The sequence below is a fragment of the Bicyclus anynana genome, chromosome 5, assembly GCF_947172395.1.
Source record: "Bicyclus anynana chromosome 5, ilBicAnyn1.1, whole genome shotgun sequence".
NCBI lineage: Eukaryota > Metazoa > Arthropoda > Insecta > Lepidoptera > Nymphalidae > Bicyclus > Bicyclus anynana.
Window position 1 is genome coordinate 7,865,959 of NC_069087.1, and position 19,781 is coordinate 7,885,739.

Here is a 19,781-nt window from a genome sequence, read left to right on the forward strand (position 1 = left end):
CGGATTTTTAAAGCTAATCCGGCGGGAATCGGCTTGCATGAACTCTTCGCCACTGGTACCTACTTAAGTTAAGTATTGAAAAAATCCTGTAGGTATGCCAACTAGAACGCGCGCAATTGCTTGTTTCTAATATGGAAAAGATGATTGGAATAAATAATCATAACACAGTTGCATATTTTCCCGATGAGAAGTTTATAAAGGCTGTAAAATCTTCATATAAAAAAATAGGTTTTTCAGTCTTGAAATATTGAATACTAGCGGACGCCCGCGACTTCAACTGCGTGAAATTCAGTTTTTCACAAATTCCGCGGGAACAATGGATTTTTCCGGGATGAAAAGTATCGTATGTGTTAATCCAGAGTAAAACCTATATCTATACCTTCTACGCCCTTTAGGGGTAAAATTTTGAATTAAATTATTTTTTGTATTTTTGTGGTAGTACCTGCCTACACGTACCTATACCAATTTTTACAAATATAACATGAAAAATTAAGGACTTTCAACCACTGTTTCACCTTCTTCTGATTTTATTTTCGCGACTAAAAGTAAGTACCTATTTATATAGTTTCATACATATATACATATATACTTTCAGCGAGATATCATGAGGAATCGTGTGACGTCATGTGCCAGACCTTTAACTTCGTGGTAACTCTTAACCTAGAGAACTTTGTAGTTTGATCGTTTATCGTTAACGATCATTACAAGAGTTTACTCAAAGCTAATTGAAATGCGACTGGGAAAATGGTTTCTCATATTATGTCGACGGAAGTATTAAAAAACTCGCGGATGACCGCGACTCCGTTCGCGTGGAATTCTATTTGTCACAAAGCTCACTGGCACTTAAATTTTTTCAAGATGAAAAGTAGCCTATATGTTAATCCAGGTCTATGTCCATTAAATTTTAATCCAAATTGGTTCAGTAGTGGCGCTATAAAGGAGTAACAAACATACACGCACATTTAGGTACCCACTGACCAATACAACATCGTCCCCGGTAACCCAGGTATACCCCCGTATAAAAGTATATGGAGAAGATAATATGATGTATAAATCTGTTAAATAATTGACTTAATATAAATAAGTTTCTTGAAAAAAAAACTAGCTTTTTTTGTTACTCTTCTTGCGCAAAATGTTCGCCGGTGTACCAAAGCGGAGAAGTAACATTAGAAGCTGTATTATTTTTTTTTACCAACTTGACACTTTTGGGAGGAGATGACTGGTGACCCACTGGTGTTAGTATCTCACCTACAGAGCCGTGATAGCCCAGTGCCAATATGACCTCTGCTTGATTCCGGAGGGTGTAGGTTTGAATCCGGTCGGGAGCATGCACCTCCAACTTTTCAGTTATGTACATATTAAGAAATTAATTATCACGCGTCTCAAACGGTGAAGGAAAAACATCGTGAGGAAACCTGCATATGCGAATGGGTACCTGAGAATTTTCTTAATAATTATTTGTGTGTGAAGTCTGCTAATGGGCATTGGGCCAGCACGGTGGACTATTGGCCTAATCCCTCTCACATATCTCATATAAGCCTAATATGGGTTGATTATGTGATTTGGTGATATCACCTACAAGAGACAATGTAATGTGAAAAATAGGTAAGGTACACAATAGCGACCTCTTCATATGTGACGGTAAAACGCGTAACTGTGAGCATTTGGTGTAGCTAGGTCCATTTATTTTCGCCATAGAAAGCTAGAGGGCGCTTACTCGTAGATAAAGTTGGGAATCTAGAGTTTAGCTACTTAATATATAGACTGAAGTAATTCCTATAGTCTGGCAAGTTCGTTGATGACACTTCCATGATGTTTTATTTAGACGCCTCCGTGGCGTAGTGGTATGCGCGGTGGATTTACAAAACGGAGGTCCTGGGTTCGATCCCCAGCTGGGCAGATTGAGATTTTCTTAATTGGTCCAGGTCTGGCTGGTGGGAGGCTTCGGCCGTGGCTAGTTACCACCCTACCGGCAAAAACGTACCGCCAAGCGATTTAGCGTTCCGGTACGATGCCGTGTAGGAACCAAAAGGGATGAGTATTTTCATTCTTCTCCTAACAAGTTAGCCCGCTTCCATCTAAGACTACATCATCACTTACCATCAGGTGAGATTGTAGTCAAGGGCTAACTTGTAAAGAATAAAAAAAAAAAAAAATATGAGGGCGACGAGGGAAGACTGCGCGGGTGTGAAATCGTACGTGCGGAGAAGTGAGGTGCGTCAGTCGTGGGTTTTTCATTCACGCCTCCCGACTCGCTCCCGCATCGGGACTGTTACGAACGAAGTTGCCTAGTTATAGTATTTTTTTTTAATTTGCTGGGCAATCTAGCATCTACTTTCATTAGACAAACTCTAGTAACGTCCACAATTAGATAGATGGGATAGCTGTAAAATGGATGGGGTCTATACCACAGCCTTTCTTGATGAGTACTGTCTACCAACAAATAAAATAGAAATGAAGGTAGAAAATGCATATTATTTCATGACTTATTTATTTTAAATTACGTATGGTTTGTTTATAAAATGTGATATAAAATATATTAACCATATCTAATATTGTTCTAAGCTTATTAATCAAAGGGGAATGTCCACCAGCCCATACAACGTTGGCCCAAGAAACCCAGTTACGCCCCCCCATAAAAGTATATGGAGATGATAATATGATGTATAAATAAGGATTTGGTTAAATAATTTTTTTAATAAAAGTTTGCTAGACATAAAAAAAAAATATTTTATTTTATCACTCTCACTGCTCAAAAGTACACCGGAGATGAAGTAACATTAAAGCTGTACATGAATAGATTTATTGTTTTATGTAACCAACAAGCTTAACAAATAAATCAATAAATGAAACAACCAACCAACCAGGCAGTGGCGTGCATATGGTTGTCGATCAGGGTATGCACTAGTAATAAAATTAAGTAAAGTGGAAAAATCTGTATTTACTAATGAAGACAACTCTTAGGATATGCAGTACTTTAATGCATGTATGAAGTGCACACCCACCACTACTTGGAGGCCATTGGATCAGCTTCTACTAGAAGAAATTATTGAAATGATGTTAACAATTGTAAATTATAATATTGTATTACTTTTCTAAAAAAGAGTGACTGTTGAGTTTCTTGCTGACTCTCCTCAGCACAACTTGTCTTCCTATCTGGTGATGAGGTCTGTCTGTCTGTCTGGAGATGGATAAATAGTCAACCTTATTATTTCAAAAGTGCTTGTTTGCAAAACCAAGGCTTAGTTTACAAGCACTGTAAATAAATGAATTTACAAATGTATTACAGCGAGGAAAACAACATTGATTTGGAGTGTTTGTCGCTATTACATAATTATTTTCCGTTCTTCAGTTGAGCAAGATGCTGCTTTATCAGTCGTTTTCCAGCAATTTTGACAAACTTGGGATGACTCTGGATAACTGAAATAGTAATAAAATATGAAAATCCAGCAAATAATTTAATCAGAGTTTTAAAATTGGTTTACTTAGTGGATTTAATAATGTTATGTTATTCCACAATTTATTTGTCGTCATCATCAACCCATATTCGGCTCACTATTGAGCTCGAGTCTCCTCTCAGAATGATAGGGGTTAGGCCAATAGTCCACCACACTGGCCCAATGCGGATTGGCAGACTTCACACACGCAGAGAATTAAGATAATTCTCTAGTATGCACATATTATTACTGTTTTAAAACTGGTTTAGGGTGTGAAAATGTAGCAAACTGACATACTAACTCACAGTTCACATTTAATATTAATCAGGAAAGTAGGATAAATATACTATAATACTTCTATGCACTAAATATTGCTTGAACAAACCATCAACAATGCAAGAAAACCTATGTGCTGTCCTACATCTGACTAGATGTTATGCCTTCTACGCCAGTAATTACACAGTAAATGTACTTTTTAATACAGCAATATTGGTTAGTCATAAAAATACACTGAGCGACACTTCAACACTTATATGGGAAACTACACTCTGTTGTGACTTGACACAATAACATGACAAAAATTATTAAAGTTATACATATTATTTCTTATGAATAATAATCGTTTTTCACATTAAAAATGGATCAAACATTATTTATGCTGCCTGCACCTGCTGTGTACTTGTTTACGAGCATGTTTCAAACAGAATGTATTCGTATTTTCGTGACATTTTATTGACAATTGATGCCAACTATAATAATTTTAATATTGATATTAACATTGATTAATGCAGCGTAAATGTCCTCTTGTATTTACATCTGAGAGCTGAAATAAACTTGCAATTTTTCCGGTTCAGGGTCAACATTATTCGAATTTCGCATTTAACTTCGTGCAAGTTTTATTTATATTATAGCTGTGGTTTGAAAAATTATAATTCGGTTCAAAAAATACTGAAAGTAAACAGAAAACAGACAAAACCAGTGAGTAAATCAATTCAATGACATTATCTAATTAATAAAATGAGAATGACATTGACAATTATTGACATCAACAGATTATCTGTCCAAAAGTCAAATCGATGTTGCCATACGAAACACGAAAAATCGAATAACTTCGTATCGATTTCTAATTGAATAATTTTATTACTAGAATAACACGTCATTGTTTTCATCATCTTTTACACGACGCAATGGTTTTTATTGGTTTTCAATAATAAATAAAGTGATTCAAGAAGAAGGTTTATACAAGTAGTTTGTCATGATATTGCGTTTTCACCCGGACAAAATTGCGGACGCCTGCAATTTTATGTCAATGTATTATGTAAACATAATATATTATCTACAATATGTATACTATTTATACATACATAGAAATATATAGAATTTGATTTAGTTAGATCGGATGAAAGGAAAAAGTTATCGGAAGATAGGGATTGAATATCAACTATTAAGACCATTTTGACCACTTATTTATATCAGCTTAGTATAGCTGTAGCTTGCGCGTTGGCCGATCGTGTAGCTAGCTTATATAGAGTATGGAAAAATTGTATAAAAAAACCGCATTGCACGCGCCGAAGTTACGGGCTTGCGCTACTACTCATATTATATATTATACTAGCTGACGCCGCGCGGTTTACCCGCGTGGTTCCCGTTCCCGTAGGAATGCGGAGATAATATATAGCTTATAGCCTTCCTCGATAAATGGGTTATCTAACACTAAAAGAATTTTTCAAATCGGACCAGTAGTGCCTGAGATTAGCGCGTTCAATCAAAAACAAACAAACAAACTCTCCAGCTTTATAATATTAGTATAGATAGTATTTAAATGGCGTAGTTGGTAATGTTTCGACGCAGTGATCCTATGTTCTTAATGTTATGCTCGATTATTTTTATTATCCATTTAAATATCGATTAAACTAAAAAAATCAGTTGAGTTCTTAGTGGTTGGTTATTGCGAAAAATATAATAGGTACTTTGATATCAAGAAACGTTTTATAATGTCGACTATGCAATGGTTTTTAAAGAGTGAGGCAGATGTTATAATCAAAAACATTATAATCTATTACAACTTTTGCTTTTCCAGGTGATTTTGTTGTAGAAAAAGATCGATTATTATTATTCGGTTAAAATATTGATTAAACCAAATAAATCACTTAGCTGGCAACACTGTTCATGTTCGTGTCTTCAAAAATGTCATACAACAACTATAATATTGTCAAATATCGTTGTGAAACTTATTTTTTGGGGAAAGTTATAGCAAACCGCTATGGATAAAGTAATTTATTCATTATTAAACAAAAATTATCAAGTATTTTTTAGTTTTATGTAAAGTGGGGGGCGGGGACGAAAGGTCTGGGCCGGGAATGGACATTCCCCTTTATTTTTATTAATTTAAAAAACAAGTTAATTAAGATTATTATTAGGTGTTAAATGACTTGTGATTTATACCCTCATTTTTACCCGACTACTGCGAAGCCAAAAGGAAGGGTAATGATTTTGGCAGTCTATGTATGTATGAATGTATGTATGTTGTGCGAACACGGCTCTACCGTGACCAATACCGTTTTGTTCCTATGCATTCCTTTATTTTTAATTTGAAATATTTTCTTGTTTCGTTCTTTTTAGACCCCTTTTTACGTAGTCGGGTTATAGTTTTTAAACTTTATTTTTATTAATTTGTTTGTTGGTACCTAAGCTTAAATAGTAGTAGAGTTCTTTCACAGAGCTTATTATCTGCTAGTGCTGCCAGCGTTGATGTTTCTGATTTTTGAATGAGATGCCGGTGAAAATACAGGCACATGAGGCTTAACATCTATGCTTCACAGTGCTTACTACTTTGTAGGATTTTTATTCTTGCATTCCCTTCGAAGTTTTACTCTGTTTTAGGCAAAGATTTTATACTATGTCACTAGCGCGTCGAAACTGAGGCGGACAAATGTGGCTAATTGTCATAATTTAATTTAGACGCATTGTAAACAACGAAAGTTATTACCTATATATTGTCTTCAATGACGAGATGTGCTATACATAAATATATAATGTAAGTAAACACAAAAATGTGCATGTGTGAACTCAGGGGAATAGCTAAATTCGAATCACTTTTTGCGATGATTTTGTAGTCATGTAACATATCTTTAATCGAAAATTTTCGGTTTTAGGCGATAATTTTCCCCTTATTTGGCCATATACTTGTACCTATTAACAACTATTGTTATAAAAATACCTTGCATATGGCAGCATATCGTAATTAAAAAAAATCATACATCTGAACAAAGAACCTCCTCCTTTTTGGAAGTCGGTTAAAATGTATGTATATATCAGTACACTACCAAATATTAAACTATTATATTAACTTTGACGGCCGCGTGGCGCAGTGAGTAGTGACCCTGCTTTCTGCATCCACGGCCGTGGGTTCGATTCCCACAACTGGAAAATATTTGTGTGATGAGCATGAGTGTTTTCCAGTGTCTGTGTGTATTTATACATTATACATATAAGTATTTATATGTAGTATATAATTTATAATATCAACTATCTTAGCACCCATAACACAAGCTACTCTGTATGCTTACTTTGGGGCTAGATAGTGATGTGTAAGTTGTTTAAGTATATTTATTTATTTATTAACTACAACTAATACGGTATCTACTTTAAAATAAATACATGAATTCATCTAAATTTTTATTGTAATTTTTCTATAAACTACAACTTATACCACTAATTTACAGATCTAACATAAAAAGAACTCCCTTCCACTATGTTTTATCCCCATTATGGAAATTAGGTAAATAGACGCATTACATATAAACTCTATTGGAAGCTCTTTGACCCGAATTTCAGAGTTCGCACTTTTACTGTACATACTCGTAATCCATCATTATCATACTATTTTAACGGAGATGGGATATGGAGTTTAGACCCACCACACTGCTTTGAATGTTAAAATCATTAACAACCACTAAAGTCCGTCCGCTCAGAGATTGCGTTTCTGACATCACTATCTCTGTCTCAACTGTCTCTCATTGTATGTCTCATCACTATAAAAACAAACAGTTGACATAAATGACGTGGTTAAACTTAAAAAAAAAATGTTTTTATAATTGCTAATTAATTTATTGGTAATAATTTTATCCCTAAATTAATACGTTTCTGTAAGTTGGCATAATTATTAAATTTTTCATGTTATTACTCGTCAGTAAGGCTAATAAAAGATATTTAAAATTTTGCCGTAAATCGTACGACAGTTCAAAATTACATCGCCCATTCGATCACAACCTGTAGGAAACGCAATCTCTGAGCGTCCGGTCTTTATCAGGTTATTATTTAAAGATAATGACCGGGACCCGACGGCATGTTCTATTTTATTTTATTAAGTAGGTAATACTGAGTGGACTCGGGCATAAATGCTCTGCCATATATATTTCTATTTAATAAAAATACTAAAATCGTAATTTAAAAATTTGGGATGAGGGTAGCATGTAAAATAGTTTACGACCTGTTCTCAGACCTTCTGAATATACCCAATGATTTCTTGGAGATTTGTCAAACCGTTTAGGAGGAATTTGGTAACACTGCAGCAGATACAAATACTTTAGTAAGTATATAATTTTATAGAATTGAAAATGTGGAACAGTGGAAGGGCGCTCAGTTTTAGATTAGACGATTTATCATAATAAACAATACAATGATTGACTTATGATACTTTCATTTCTTGTGGTTCTAGTTTCGCCTTCGTCCATGCTTGTATGAATTGTTTCCTTACTTCGAAAGCTATAACTGCCGCCGCCATCCCTGTGTTTAGACTGTCGACTCCTCTTTGTAGTGGAATATGCAAACGGAGGCCATTTCTGTTTGCTGCAAACCTGCAAATAGTGTTATATTCTGACAAAAATTCGATTGTATGTAAAGTCGGTTTACTGACGATAGTTGAACGTGATAACGTCATATGAAAATACTGATGGGATGGTTGCATTTTTCACAAGAAAATGTTGATTTTTCAAAAATACTGTTTAGTAATCTTAATAAACCAGAATATACTTTGTTTCTTATAAAAAAAGTTGGCAACCCTAGAGCGAGAAAACGACGCTTGACGTCATCTTTTTTCGAGTGTGCAGCCGACTCCATCGAATTGACGTTGTCACGTCAAAAGAAGACTAAATTGTGATAATAATGTGTTTGTATTACATATCGCTATCTCTTTCGTACCACCGCGATGAAACAGAGCAATATTTCAGTTTCGACGCTATTGGTTGAAAATAAAAATGAATAATGTAATAGTCTCTCTCGTCACTAGATAATGTCGTTAAGGAATACCTACTAGGCGTGCTGGTGCTGGCTTCGGCTACCGCTAGTTACCTACCTATTACAAACAGAGAGAGAGTCAGGTTTACAAGATATCCTTATCACCTAACATCTGGTCCGATGTCCAATTTGAAAAATTCTTTAGGTGTTAGAAAATTCTTTAAGTGATAGGCCAATTATCGAGGAAGGCTATATGATATGCCCGTAATCCTACGGAAACAGGAACCACGCGGGTGAAACATGGCGGCGTGCGCTAGTAAATTATAAATATTAAGACCCATTTTGAGACCATGTCCTTTAAACATAGCCGTTTTTGCGTGACATTCTTTTCAGAAATCCTGCGAGAACCATGGAATCTTTTGAGAGAAAAATTAGCCAATAATGTGCTCCAAGTTTCAATTTATTTCTAACCAAAATCCATAACGTACAGGTGACAGACAAACTTACTTTTGCATTTGTAATATTAATATGGATACTTACTTGTAACTGTCTTCACTAATCCCTTCAGTCTCGCCACCTATCACAAGTGTGACATGCTCAATATTTCCAAAATCAACACTGTAGTATGGCACGACTGGTACAAGCTCGTCCAACATTTTGTCCTCCTCTGTCTTTTCATTTCCAAATGCTTTGGCATTGCTATCTGCAATGAACAGTGTGGTGTTTGGCTCCAACAACTGGGGCATGTCTTCCCAGTCCACCGAAGGGTATATTGGTTGCCTAAAATGTGCACCTGATGCACTCCTTATGACTTTCGGGTCCCAGAGGTCAACGCACCCTAAAAAGTACATATTTATTAGAAAATAGTGGACGCTGGCGACTTCATCCGCGTGGAATTTAGTTTTTCGCAATTCCTTCGGGAACCATGAATAATCCAGGATGAAGTAGCCTATGTGTTAATCCAGAGTAAAATCGATTTCCATTCCAAATTTCAGCCAAATCGGTGAAGTAGTTGCGGCCTGAAAGAGTAACATACTTCCGCGTTTATAATTTAACCACATAGTTTGAAGAGCCTCCGTAACGCGGCGCGGTGGATTTATAAGGAGTAGGTTCTGGGTTCTAACCGAAGGTTTTCTAAATTGGTCCAGGTTTGGCTGGTGGGTGGTTTCGGCCGTGGCTACTAGTAGAGAATAAAAAAAAAAGCTCTCAGTAAAATTCTCAGCCCAGAGTTGAGTATTAGGTATTACATCCCCATAACTCAGGGAATACATTATTATATTAGATCATCAGTTTAAGTCATTCTCATTGACATCTAATTCTAGGTCCAAAAAGGTCTTATAAACTATCTGGTTTCTGGGAAATGGGATCATAGGCCATGACAAGGAGTTACTGACTCCTTGTCATGGCCTATGACCCTATATATTATTTTGATTATAATCTTTTCACAAAGTTAAACATCATAAATAGAAAACTGCATTGGAACTGTAAGATCCATGAATTGAAAACTGAGTGATCTTTGGATTTGATTGATTTTTTATTATACATATTTGAAATTTCATTAAACATCCTAACTTTAATTTTACATAATAAATAGTTAGATTAATAGGTTAATAAAAAGAAAAACCTTTTGTGAGAAGAACTTTTTCACATCCAACCCCTACAGCGGCCCTCAGTATAGCACCAAGGTTACCAGGTGTGCGTACATTGTCACAAATAAACTGCAGAGGTAGAGGCCTTGACTGGCTCTTGATGTTGTTGGCCGTGGGCATTTCAAATACACCTACAAAAGAATTTAATGTATTAAAATTAACAATATATAAAGTACTTATAGATATAAGAAGTCATTAAAGCAGTTTTTGTGATTTTTGTTAATATTTCTCTCATTTAATTATTTGCCCTTTTTGAAAAAAAAATAACAAACATTAATATCATACAAAACAATATTAAAAAAAATAACTAAAAAAATTCAACTCTCTCTCGTTGTGGGACATTTGAGTACCCAAGCAAATAGTGGTCAGGTCAGGCTTTCAGAGTGAGGAACCTCCTCACAATACTATTATCATAATAATCCTCACTTGGCCCATCAAATAATATGAGAGTACTAATATTATTTAATGGGCCAAGCAGAGGCAGAGACCCATCTATGGTATATGATGGTAAATGGAATGGCCTCTACATAGAGCAACATTTCACATGGCAAAGCAAAGATCCAACAATGTTTTGCTATGTCCATCAACCTCAAAGCTGAGGCATAGAAGCCTCACGTGCCTGTAATGACACCAACAAGGCTTCAGACTGGAACACAGCAATGCGGCTGCTGTTATCTGTAGTCAGCTAAAAACTCATACCTTCAAAAGGCCTAAGCAAACATTTGTATACTTTCTGTTGTATTTTAAATCTCAGTATAAAAATAGATATTTTCATGAAAAAAATTAAAATAGTCAGCTACTTTGATTATTTACTGTTCAGGTGTTTAAATTTTTTCGATGAGAAGTATAGATAGAAAACTTTGAACATGTCCGTCATTAAAATCAGTTATTGAAGGGCCCTTACCAAAAACTCCAGATGGCGTTTCCACATCTGACCACATTGCTATTTCTTTGTATGGAATCTTAAAAAGTTGGACCCCTGTCCGTGGGAGGTGTGGTGTAATGTGTGCCAAATCTTCCACTCGGCTGAATATCACATATTTCAAGTGGCATTTTGCTTCCAAGCCATCCACTATCAATCGCCACCCTTCTACTAACATCTGCTCTGTTTTCAGCCTTTCTTTTTTAGACTTCAGTTTAACAAGGAGGGAGCTGTAAATTAATTTACAATAATTATATGACCTATGGTACCGAGACTTGGTTGCTAAATATGGGCCTCACAAGAAGGCTCCAAGTCACACATTGAGCAATGGAAGGAGTTATGCTCGGAGTATCTCTGTGTGATCAAGTCAGAAATGAGGAGATCCACAGAAGAATAAAAGTCACCCACATAACTCAACAAGTCAAACTCACTCAATATAATTTAAATTAAGTACCTAATTGATAGTTGACTATAATCTATACTAATATTATAAAGCTGAAGAGTTTGTTTGTTTGATTGAACGCGCTAATCTCCTGAGATCCTACTGGTCTAATTTGAAAAATTCTTTCAGTGTTAGTTAGCATTAGTTAGCACATTTATCGAGGAAGGCTATAGGCTATATATTATACCCGTATTCCAACGGGAACGGGAACCAAGCGGGTATAACCACGCGGCGTCAACTAGTTAATAAATAATAAAGTACAATAAAAAAACCTTACCTTATCCTACCATCATTTTCTTTAAGCTTTTCATAAATAATTTCACCATTATCATCAAACACTTTCTTTTGGCTCAAATAAAATTTCCTCTTTTTTAAACTGCTTTCCCTCTTTTCTTTTATTTCGTGTGATTTTTCCTCATTCACAAATGTGCTTACTGATTTGGAATCTTTTGAAGGCTTTTGTTTTGAAGTAGATGGCTCATTTTTGACTTTTTTCAGTATTTCAGGTTGTAGGTCTATAACCTTTTCTTTCTTTAGGCCTGTTGCTTCTGATTCAAAGGGTAAGATAACCTTAGCCGGATCTCTATGCATCCACCTGCTGTAAAACCTAACCGAAGAAAAGCTTTGTGCTTGGCGTATCAAAGCACAAGTTACACGATATATATTATTCGACATGATGAAGTTACGGTAATATCTGTAATTATACGGTCGATTTAAAGATAACTTTTATAATGCTCTAATAAGGCATGGGAACACACTAGACTGTAATGTAAATAAAATATTCTTCTTATTTCTTTTAAATTCTTATTGCTTGTTCAAGTCCGTTTCCTTTTATTAAGAGAAACAATTTTTTTGTCCCAAATATTAATAAAAATTAGTAATAAATCGAAAATCGGAAAACTGAAATTTTTTTTCGACAATAACAAAAACAAACAGATAAAAATAAACTTCACAGATATCACATCACTAAAACAGTGTATTATCTATGACTAAAACTGTCATTTTCTGACAAATGATTTTTGGTTTTTAAATGTCTGAAGTCTGGCTATTTTGTGTATTTCAGAAATGTGATTAACAAATAAACTAACAAAAAAATTCGGTATTTACAGTGTCAAAATTAATCTGGTTAATCAACCTTCTTAAAGTGTGTCTTCCGTTGTAGAGTAGAACATTCTCGAAGGAATTTGCCCGGAAAAAAGACTAGAACTCAGAGCCGTAAAACTATTTTTATATGGAATCCATCACTTTTACGTAGTCTGTGACAACCGGAAAAAAACGTATGGAAAATCACCACGAATCGGCCAATCACAAAAAGGTACGAAAACATCACAAGTCGATTCGGTACCTTTGCGTCTGTGGTTATCAGCTGAAAATTATCGTGTTTACGCGTATTGCGTATTGGTGTTTATTTTTATATTGCTAGTGCTAGGAAGTAGAACGCCAGACAAAATGGCAACAGGAGTAAAACCTCGTGATGAAGAGTCGACCCTTTCAAGATCCGATTTAGAAACAATTCAGGACGCCATGAAAAATAAGAAATTTCGAGAACTGCTCTCCGAGTACTGCGATGAAATACGTGACCCGGCGAATCAAGCGATCTATCAGAAAGAAATGACCCAGCTAGAGAAGGAACGTGGCTACGACGTAACTTTTATCAATCCGAAGGGAGGTTATGTGATCAAAACAAGTGTCGCAGGCGACAGAAAAGCTTTCATCAACATTTGCAGCAACGAGACCGTTGACAAACCGTCGTGTAAGGTTCAGGAGATGAACGGCCAAAAGGGTATGAACTGGCAGCTTCCGTATACAATAATTCCTCCTAGAGAAGATTTCGATCACAAAAAGCAGCGATGCGTTATTTACGACGTAGTATTTCACCCTGACACTTTGCGCATGGCAGAGGTTAACAAGCGATTTCGTGAGTTGGTAAACAATACCGCTTTCGATGGCCTGCAGAAAACCTACAACATTCATTTCGACAGCAACAACTGTCGATTCCCTAGATCTTATTACAAGGGCATGTCGACGCCGGCCGTCATAAGAAAAGAAGACCCTAACTATAAACCACCAATTGATGAAGAAGAAAGTGAAGAAATTACACCAGAAATAATGGAAAAACTATATCCTCAGCATATGTACCCTGAAGCTAAAGAACCTGTTGAAGAACAATATAAAAAAGAGCCAGAACAACATAGAAAAAAAGCTAAAAACAGTAAAAAAGAATTCACTCACGCTTCTAACAATGGTTACACAGTACCTAAATATGTGATAAAGCAGCAGAAAAATGTAGACTTGCAAGATTTCACATATCACAAAGATAGCAAACAATATTCTGCTATTCCCAGTCACTTAGTCATTGAAATTAATTTGCCTCTGTTATCTTCAACTAAAGATTGTGTTTTAGATGTAAGAGAAAAATCTCTTAATTTGATTTCTGAGAAACCTGCAAAGTATAAACTTGACCTTTCTCTGCCTTATGCTGTTAATGATGAGCTTGGAAATGCAAAATTTGATAAATCAAAACGATCATTAATTGTTTCTCTACCAGTGGTAAGAGAGAATACTAATGCAAAACCAGTTTTATTAAGACGTGACAGTGGTGTTGAAAGTGAAGAAAATTCTAATAGCGATGAAGATTGTAAAGAAAACCTGATACAAGTCATTTCCTCAAGTCCCACTGAGTCTAACTTAATTAGTCCGCAATCTCATTCAACTGAAGAAGAATTCCTACTCTCATCAATTAGCTATATATTCCCATCATATACATACAATGTTCTAGATGACATTGTTGCATTCACTTTTCATGTTAAAAACACTGAACCTGATTCAGTGAAAGTGAAAAACGTTGGAAACAAAATACACATAAAGTTTTGTTCGATAGGATCTGGTTTTGTACCAATACATTATGCAGCAATAATATTATTTGATGAAGATGTCAAGTTTGAGAATGCCACTGGTGAAGCATGGGACAACAATGTCATTTTACAATTAGAAATAGCTGGACCCATCAAGAATTTCCAAATAGGTTTAAACAACAAAGATATGAAAACTGAGTATTTTGACGTATCTCCAACAACCATAGATGATACACCTAAAGAAGTTGCTTGCATAGATGATTCAATGCCCATTGTTGAAGTAACAAACTCGGGAAATGAAACAAATATTGTGGTGACATCACCTAACAATAAAATCAATGATGAACCGGACACGGAAAATGAACGAGAAATTGTATGGGCTGATTTTAATACTGCACAAAATGGATCTAAAAGCATACTACGCAAGCCCATAATGATGCGTAGCTTTTCTGAATCGAGCGTAGGTGATGTTGCATCTTCCATGGATTATATCAGCTCTGATTGTATCCCTGAAGAGTCAAGTTTGAAAAAGACTGTTAGGTTTAGTAATGTTATTGCTCGGCAATTTTACAGGTGAGATAATCTTTATCTATTTCTTACTATAGAAAAGAAAGTTGGGGATTGGGAAAATAGTATACATTGTTATAACTCCAAATTTGATTAACTGATCTGGATAAAAACTTGCATAAAGATGGATTATAGCATAGAAAAGCACATATCTAGGGAATATCAGGATAAAATCATCATTTTGATCCAGCCTGTCTTCCAAAAAAGATATCTTCCTTCTCTATAGAGGAGATAAAAATATTTATTTTATGTTGGTGGTTTTTTTATACTATAGGATGTTCCATTATTTTGCAGCATTGCCTTTAATTGCTTATTTTTGCCTTGGCCTGTCCTTTAGATTATTATTATCTCTAACAAAAAATCACATTGACCTGTTGCTCTATTATTGTGTGACAGAAGGACAAACAACAAATGTTTCATAATGTAAATATTGCTGTATTTTTAAACATAACTAAAGTCTTGATATTTAACGACTGTCGCCATAAACTGTTTGTAAAAGCATTGTTTTTTTTTTCAACTTTTCAGATACAACTCATCAATTGAAGGCCAGAAAAAGAAAAACCAACGCAAGAAGAGTAAAAAACGCAGTCAAGACAGGAGGAGAAGTGAGAGTGAAGCAGAAGATGATATTTCAAACTTAGTTAAGGTATATTACACAACATTTATTCTGTGTTACAGTAGAGTAATATTCCAATATGATAATTACATGATGCAATACACTCATAATAGTAGCATGTACACATACAGGTGTTACTTTTGTTTTTCAATGATAATAGTAAAAACATTGTTATCTGATTACATATCACAACTTGTAGATTAGGATTAGTGTAAACAGGGTCATTAGTTTTAGGGTTCCATACCATTAAAGTCAGTCCACACTGTGCGTTGCGTCGTCGCATCGCAAATACTGGTTATTTACTGATATCCATTTACACATTCAGTATGTTATTGTCACATGAAGGGTGGATCAATATTAATTGCCTTATTTTTTTAGTTATTCCATACAGATATGGCTTTTCATTATAAAAATAAATATTATTTCGAATAATAAATATTTACAAAATGCAATTTATTGTATAAAGTGTTGTATAAAATAATAATAATTTCAAGCTGCATATGAAAATCCTATGTTGTGGATTCACTCTTGTCTATGTCAGTAGCAGGTTTATTAGTATTTTGCATGATTAAATTAAACCAGCGATCATAGTTTACAAGTGCTTTTGAAACGTCAATTAAGAATCCATTAAACATATTGATACATAATGCAGTTTGATTAACCATTCACCTTCTCACTCTTGCAGCCCTCGAAACCTCGCTTGAAGCCAGCTCTCAAACAGAGGCATGACAGTGGAGTCGTCGACACGTCCGATGCAGAGGAATGCAAGAACACCATGTCGGATAGTGACTTACATTATAACAGCAACACAGATGAAAATTCGAATGAGAATAACCCACCAATTCAGCGTAAAGACTCCTATCCTGAGGAGAACCAACCAGCCATATGGACCGGAGTTGGATGGAGAGATCACATAAAAAGGAAGGTCAACAGAAAAAAAGTAACAGAAAAACGTGAATCAGTCACATGTGATAACATAAAACATAACACCGATTTCTACAATCCAGACAAATTAAATAAGGGACAATACTTAGAAGTTAAATTCAAGAACGATCTCATATTTGATCTTGATATGTGAGTTTTGCCATTTACCTTGGTTGTATGAAAAAATTTCAATTTGATTGATGAAATTATATTAGTTATACACCTATAGGAATATAGTTTAGCGTTTACCAGTGATTTTTTAATTATGTACTAAGAGCCTGCAGTAGCCAGATATACTTTGTTTTATAAATGTAAATTGTTAGCCCATGCTCTTACTATAGATAAGTATGGTAGCAACTTGTGGACCAGTATAGCAATTTTCAAGTGTCCATACACTCAAATGTCCTAGTATAAATAATTTTCCTTTGCATTATTAGAAAAATCATGTCCCCAGACGCCAGTCACTTAGCTTCGGCTAACCCTTCGAAAAATACCATTAAAGATCAATCTAAATTTTAGATTGATCTTCAATGGTATTTTTCGGAAACCTTTCTAAAAGGTTCTCCAGTGAAGGGTTTCCACAAAGCTAAGGGTAACAATGGGTGTAGGTTTAAGGACATCATTTGACTTTGAGTTAACTAAGTTAAGAGTTAATTGAGTTAACTAATACTCCCCTTGTGTTGTGTTGTTCTTCCTCCCAAGCCACATTTCTCAATAATCCTTCAATTCCTCATAATTTGTAGAAAATAATATGCTTTACGATTGAAACCATCTAAAGTCATCTGCCGGCCAAACTCCATAATTGGCTAGTACTTGTATATGATAGAAGCATGGACTGACAAACATACAGCCTTCTTATAAGGTATATCTGGCTATTGCAGGCTTTCATTCTATTATTTGTGTAGGTGGTAAGGTTTAAATTAGGTTTACCTTTCCACATAAATTATGTTCCTTCCCTCTTAGATTTTTAACACGGCGAAGTTTATGGCAATGGTCTATTTTATTCTGCACACACGTCAATTATAACAATGCATATTTAATATGAATATGTTAGGTAATTTCATTAAAATGTACAAGTATTCTTTGAAATCGGTTAGTCGGTGCAATCTTTGTGACGTGAGGCGACTGCGGGTGGGAGGGAGGTGCGCGCGGGTCTGTGCCTTGCCGCCGCCCCCCTACGTTACCGGTGATATCTAAAATTGTGTAGTGCACAGCCTTTAAACCCACGATGTTCTAACACGTCATATAGATTCCATCCGACTATATGATATTGATTACGCTCATATTAGACAATATATTGTAAATCGCATAGATTAATGCATCTAATGGTACAAATTAGATTTAGTTAAATTTAATCATGAAGTCTGACACAAATTAAAATTTTAAATTTCACATTTTTATAGAAATAAATTTACGTAACTATAGATAAGACATGCCTTATCAATAAAATTTAATCAAAATATTTTTTTTTTAAATCAAATACATATTGTTTTTAAATCAATAAGTGGCCTAATCTACTGTTTCACTAACTGTAATATTTTTTTTATTGTCCCGTTAGTCGTTTCAGTCAAAGGTCTTATAGCGAAAAGCTTTAACCAACACTTTAGACGGCGCGTATTGTGCGGAGGTTCTTCCCTCTAGAACCCTGACCACCGGTTGCCATAGGTGTATATGAATGCCGGGTGGGCCGTGCCCACCCTAGAATAATCCAGTGGCCACTCTAGAAATCTGGGGCTACTGAATTAAAATTCTATGATGGACGCCAAAATGCAAAATATACAAAGAAAAATCAATATAATCAGTAGCTCAGTTTTAGAGGCCAGCTTCCACAAACATTGTAAACGAAATTTTTATATTAAGTGTCGACTCGTCAGGGGCCGGGCCCACCCTAGGGAATAATCCTAGATACGCCAATGCTTGGGAAAAAAAAACTCAAATGTCAGCGGGAGGGTTGAATTTTTTCATTACTTTCAATAGGGTTTTGTATTTTATTTATTAACATCGTTAAAAGTCGGTTAAAAATGACATATAAATATATGAGAGATTTTATTAATAAGGCATATAAATTCTTTTGTATTTGAATAATATGGTATTTAGGAGAACAATATCGCAGATATTTGTGCTCAATTTTCGTCAGTGCCTTTTGCAAGAACTCCGATTGCAGCACAGTAACCTTAGCTGTTGTCATAAGCCATGCATTTATATTTTATTTTAGTGAGTTTAGTATTGAAAGTGTGTTTTAGAATATACTAAGTAGTCGTTATGTTGAGTCAGAAGTTTAAAGGTAAAAATATTGTGATGTTTCGAATATTAATTTAATAGATGAAAATGAAATTATTTATGTGGTTTTATTTAAATTTTGATTATTAACACTATCATATTTGAGACCTCAGATAATAATTATTAACAAATAACAATAATCAGACCCTCTAACCAGAGACTATTATAATAGTAACTACTAATATATATATTTTTTTTATACTTTACAAGTTAGCCCTTGATTACAATCTCACCTAACGGTAAGTTATGACGCAATCTAAGATGAAAGCGGGTTAACTTCGAAATCGCTTGGCAGCCCTGGATAAGCAAGCTGTTTAAGAAATTGCATAGGGCACCTCGTCTATTGGGTCACCAGAGACAATACAGAAAAAGAAGACCACATGAAAGTAAAAGCAATTTCAAAATCAGCGATAGTTGAAATTAACGTTAAATGATACATACCTATTTTTTTTTAATTCTTCATAGTTCACTTATGATTAGGGGGGCCCACAGGTGATGATTGTTTAGGGTATCGATATACATTAATCCGTCGCTGCCGGTAAGGCGGAAGTCTTTGCAGAACTCCTAGATCAGACCTGAGCCAAATTTGAAAAGAAATCAACTGAATGGGTCCTCATGTAGGTTCGAGGAACCTAGTGGCGTAACTATCATCGGAGGCCGTGTTAATCAAACATGGTGGATCAATTGGGCTGTGAAATTAGAAAAATGCCATCGTCACTATTTTTTTTTCTTCAAATTTTAGAACAATTCTAAGCTCACGACCTGGCTGGTGGTCCCACTACTCCTACTACTACATCTACGAGTACGTACCTTCTAAAATTACATGGTGTCGTAATACATCCATGTGGTTG

General features: G+C 35.1%; 2 protein-coding genes across 2 annotated transcripts; one reads left to right on the forward strand and one right to left on the reverse strand.

Annotated features, from left to right (window-relative positions):
- Positions 1–7,102: 7,102 nt before the first annotated feature.
- On the reverse strand, positions 7,103–12,619 carry LOC112047862 (rRNA methyltransferase 3, mitochondrial). The gene is made up of 5 exons (XM_024085136.2): positions 11,966–12,619; positions 11,229–11,476; positions 10,300–10,455; positions 9,216–9,513; positions 7,103–8,296 (listed from the first exon to the last, which is right to left on the reverse strand). The coding sequence occupies exons 1-5, from the start codon at positions 12,361–12,363 to the stop codon at positions 8,128–8,130; spliced, it is 1,269 nt and encodes a 422-aa protein (XP_023940904.2). The 5' UTR covers positions 12,364–12,619; the 3' UTR covers positions 7,103–8,127.
- Positions 12,620–12,964: 345 nt separating this feature from the next.
- Positions 12,965–18,987, forward strand: LOC112047861 (protein kintoun). The gene is made up of 3 exons (XM_024085135.2): positions 12,965–15,116; positions 15,636–15,756; positions 16,412–18,987. Exons 1-3 carry the CDS (start codon positions 13,138–13,140, stop codon positions 16,802–16,804), a joined length of 2,493 nt encoding a protein of 830 aa, XP_023940903.2. The 5' UTR covers positions 12,965–13,137; the 3' UTR covers positions 16,805–18,987.
- The last annotated feature ends 794 nt before the right edge of the window (positions 18,988–19,781 follow it).

Excerpts from the sequence above, each read along its gene's own strand:
- LOC112047862 (XM_024085136.2), bottom strand. The coding sequence starts at position 12,363 with ATGTCGAATAATATATATCGTGTAACTTGTGCTTTGATACGCCAAGCA. Across the intron at positions 11,477-11,965 it reads GAAAATGATGGTAGGATAAG|CTCCCTCCTTGTTAAACTGA; the intron begins GTAAGGTTTTTT and ends ATTAATTTACAG. Across the intron at positions 8,297-9,215 it reads ATTAGTGAAGACAGTTACAA|GTTTGCAGCAAACAGAAATG; the intron begins GTAAGTATCCAT and ends CACTATTTGCAG.
- LOC112047861 (XM_024085135.2), top strand. The coding sequence starts at position 13,138 with ATGGCAACAGGAGTAAAACCTCGTGATGAAGAGTCGACCCTTTCAAGA. Across the intron at positions 15,117-15,635 it reads ATTGCTCGGCAATTTTACAG|ATACAACTCATCAATTGAAG; the intron begins GTGAGATAATCT and ends TCAACTTTTCAG. Across the intron at positions 15,757-16,411 it reads ATATTTCAAACTTAGTTAAG|CCCTCGAAACCTCGCTTGAA; the intron begins GTATATTACACA and ends TCACTCTTGCAG.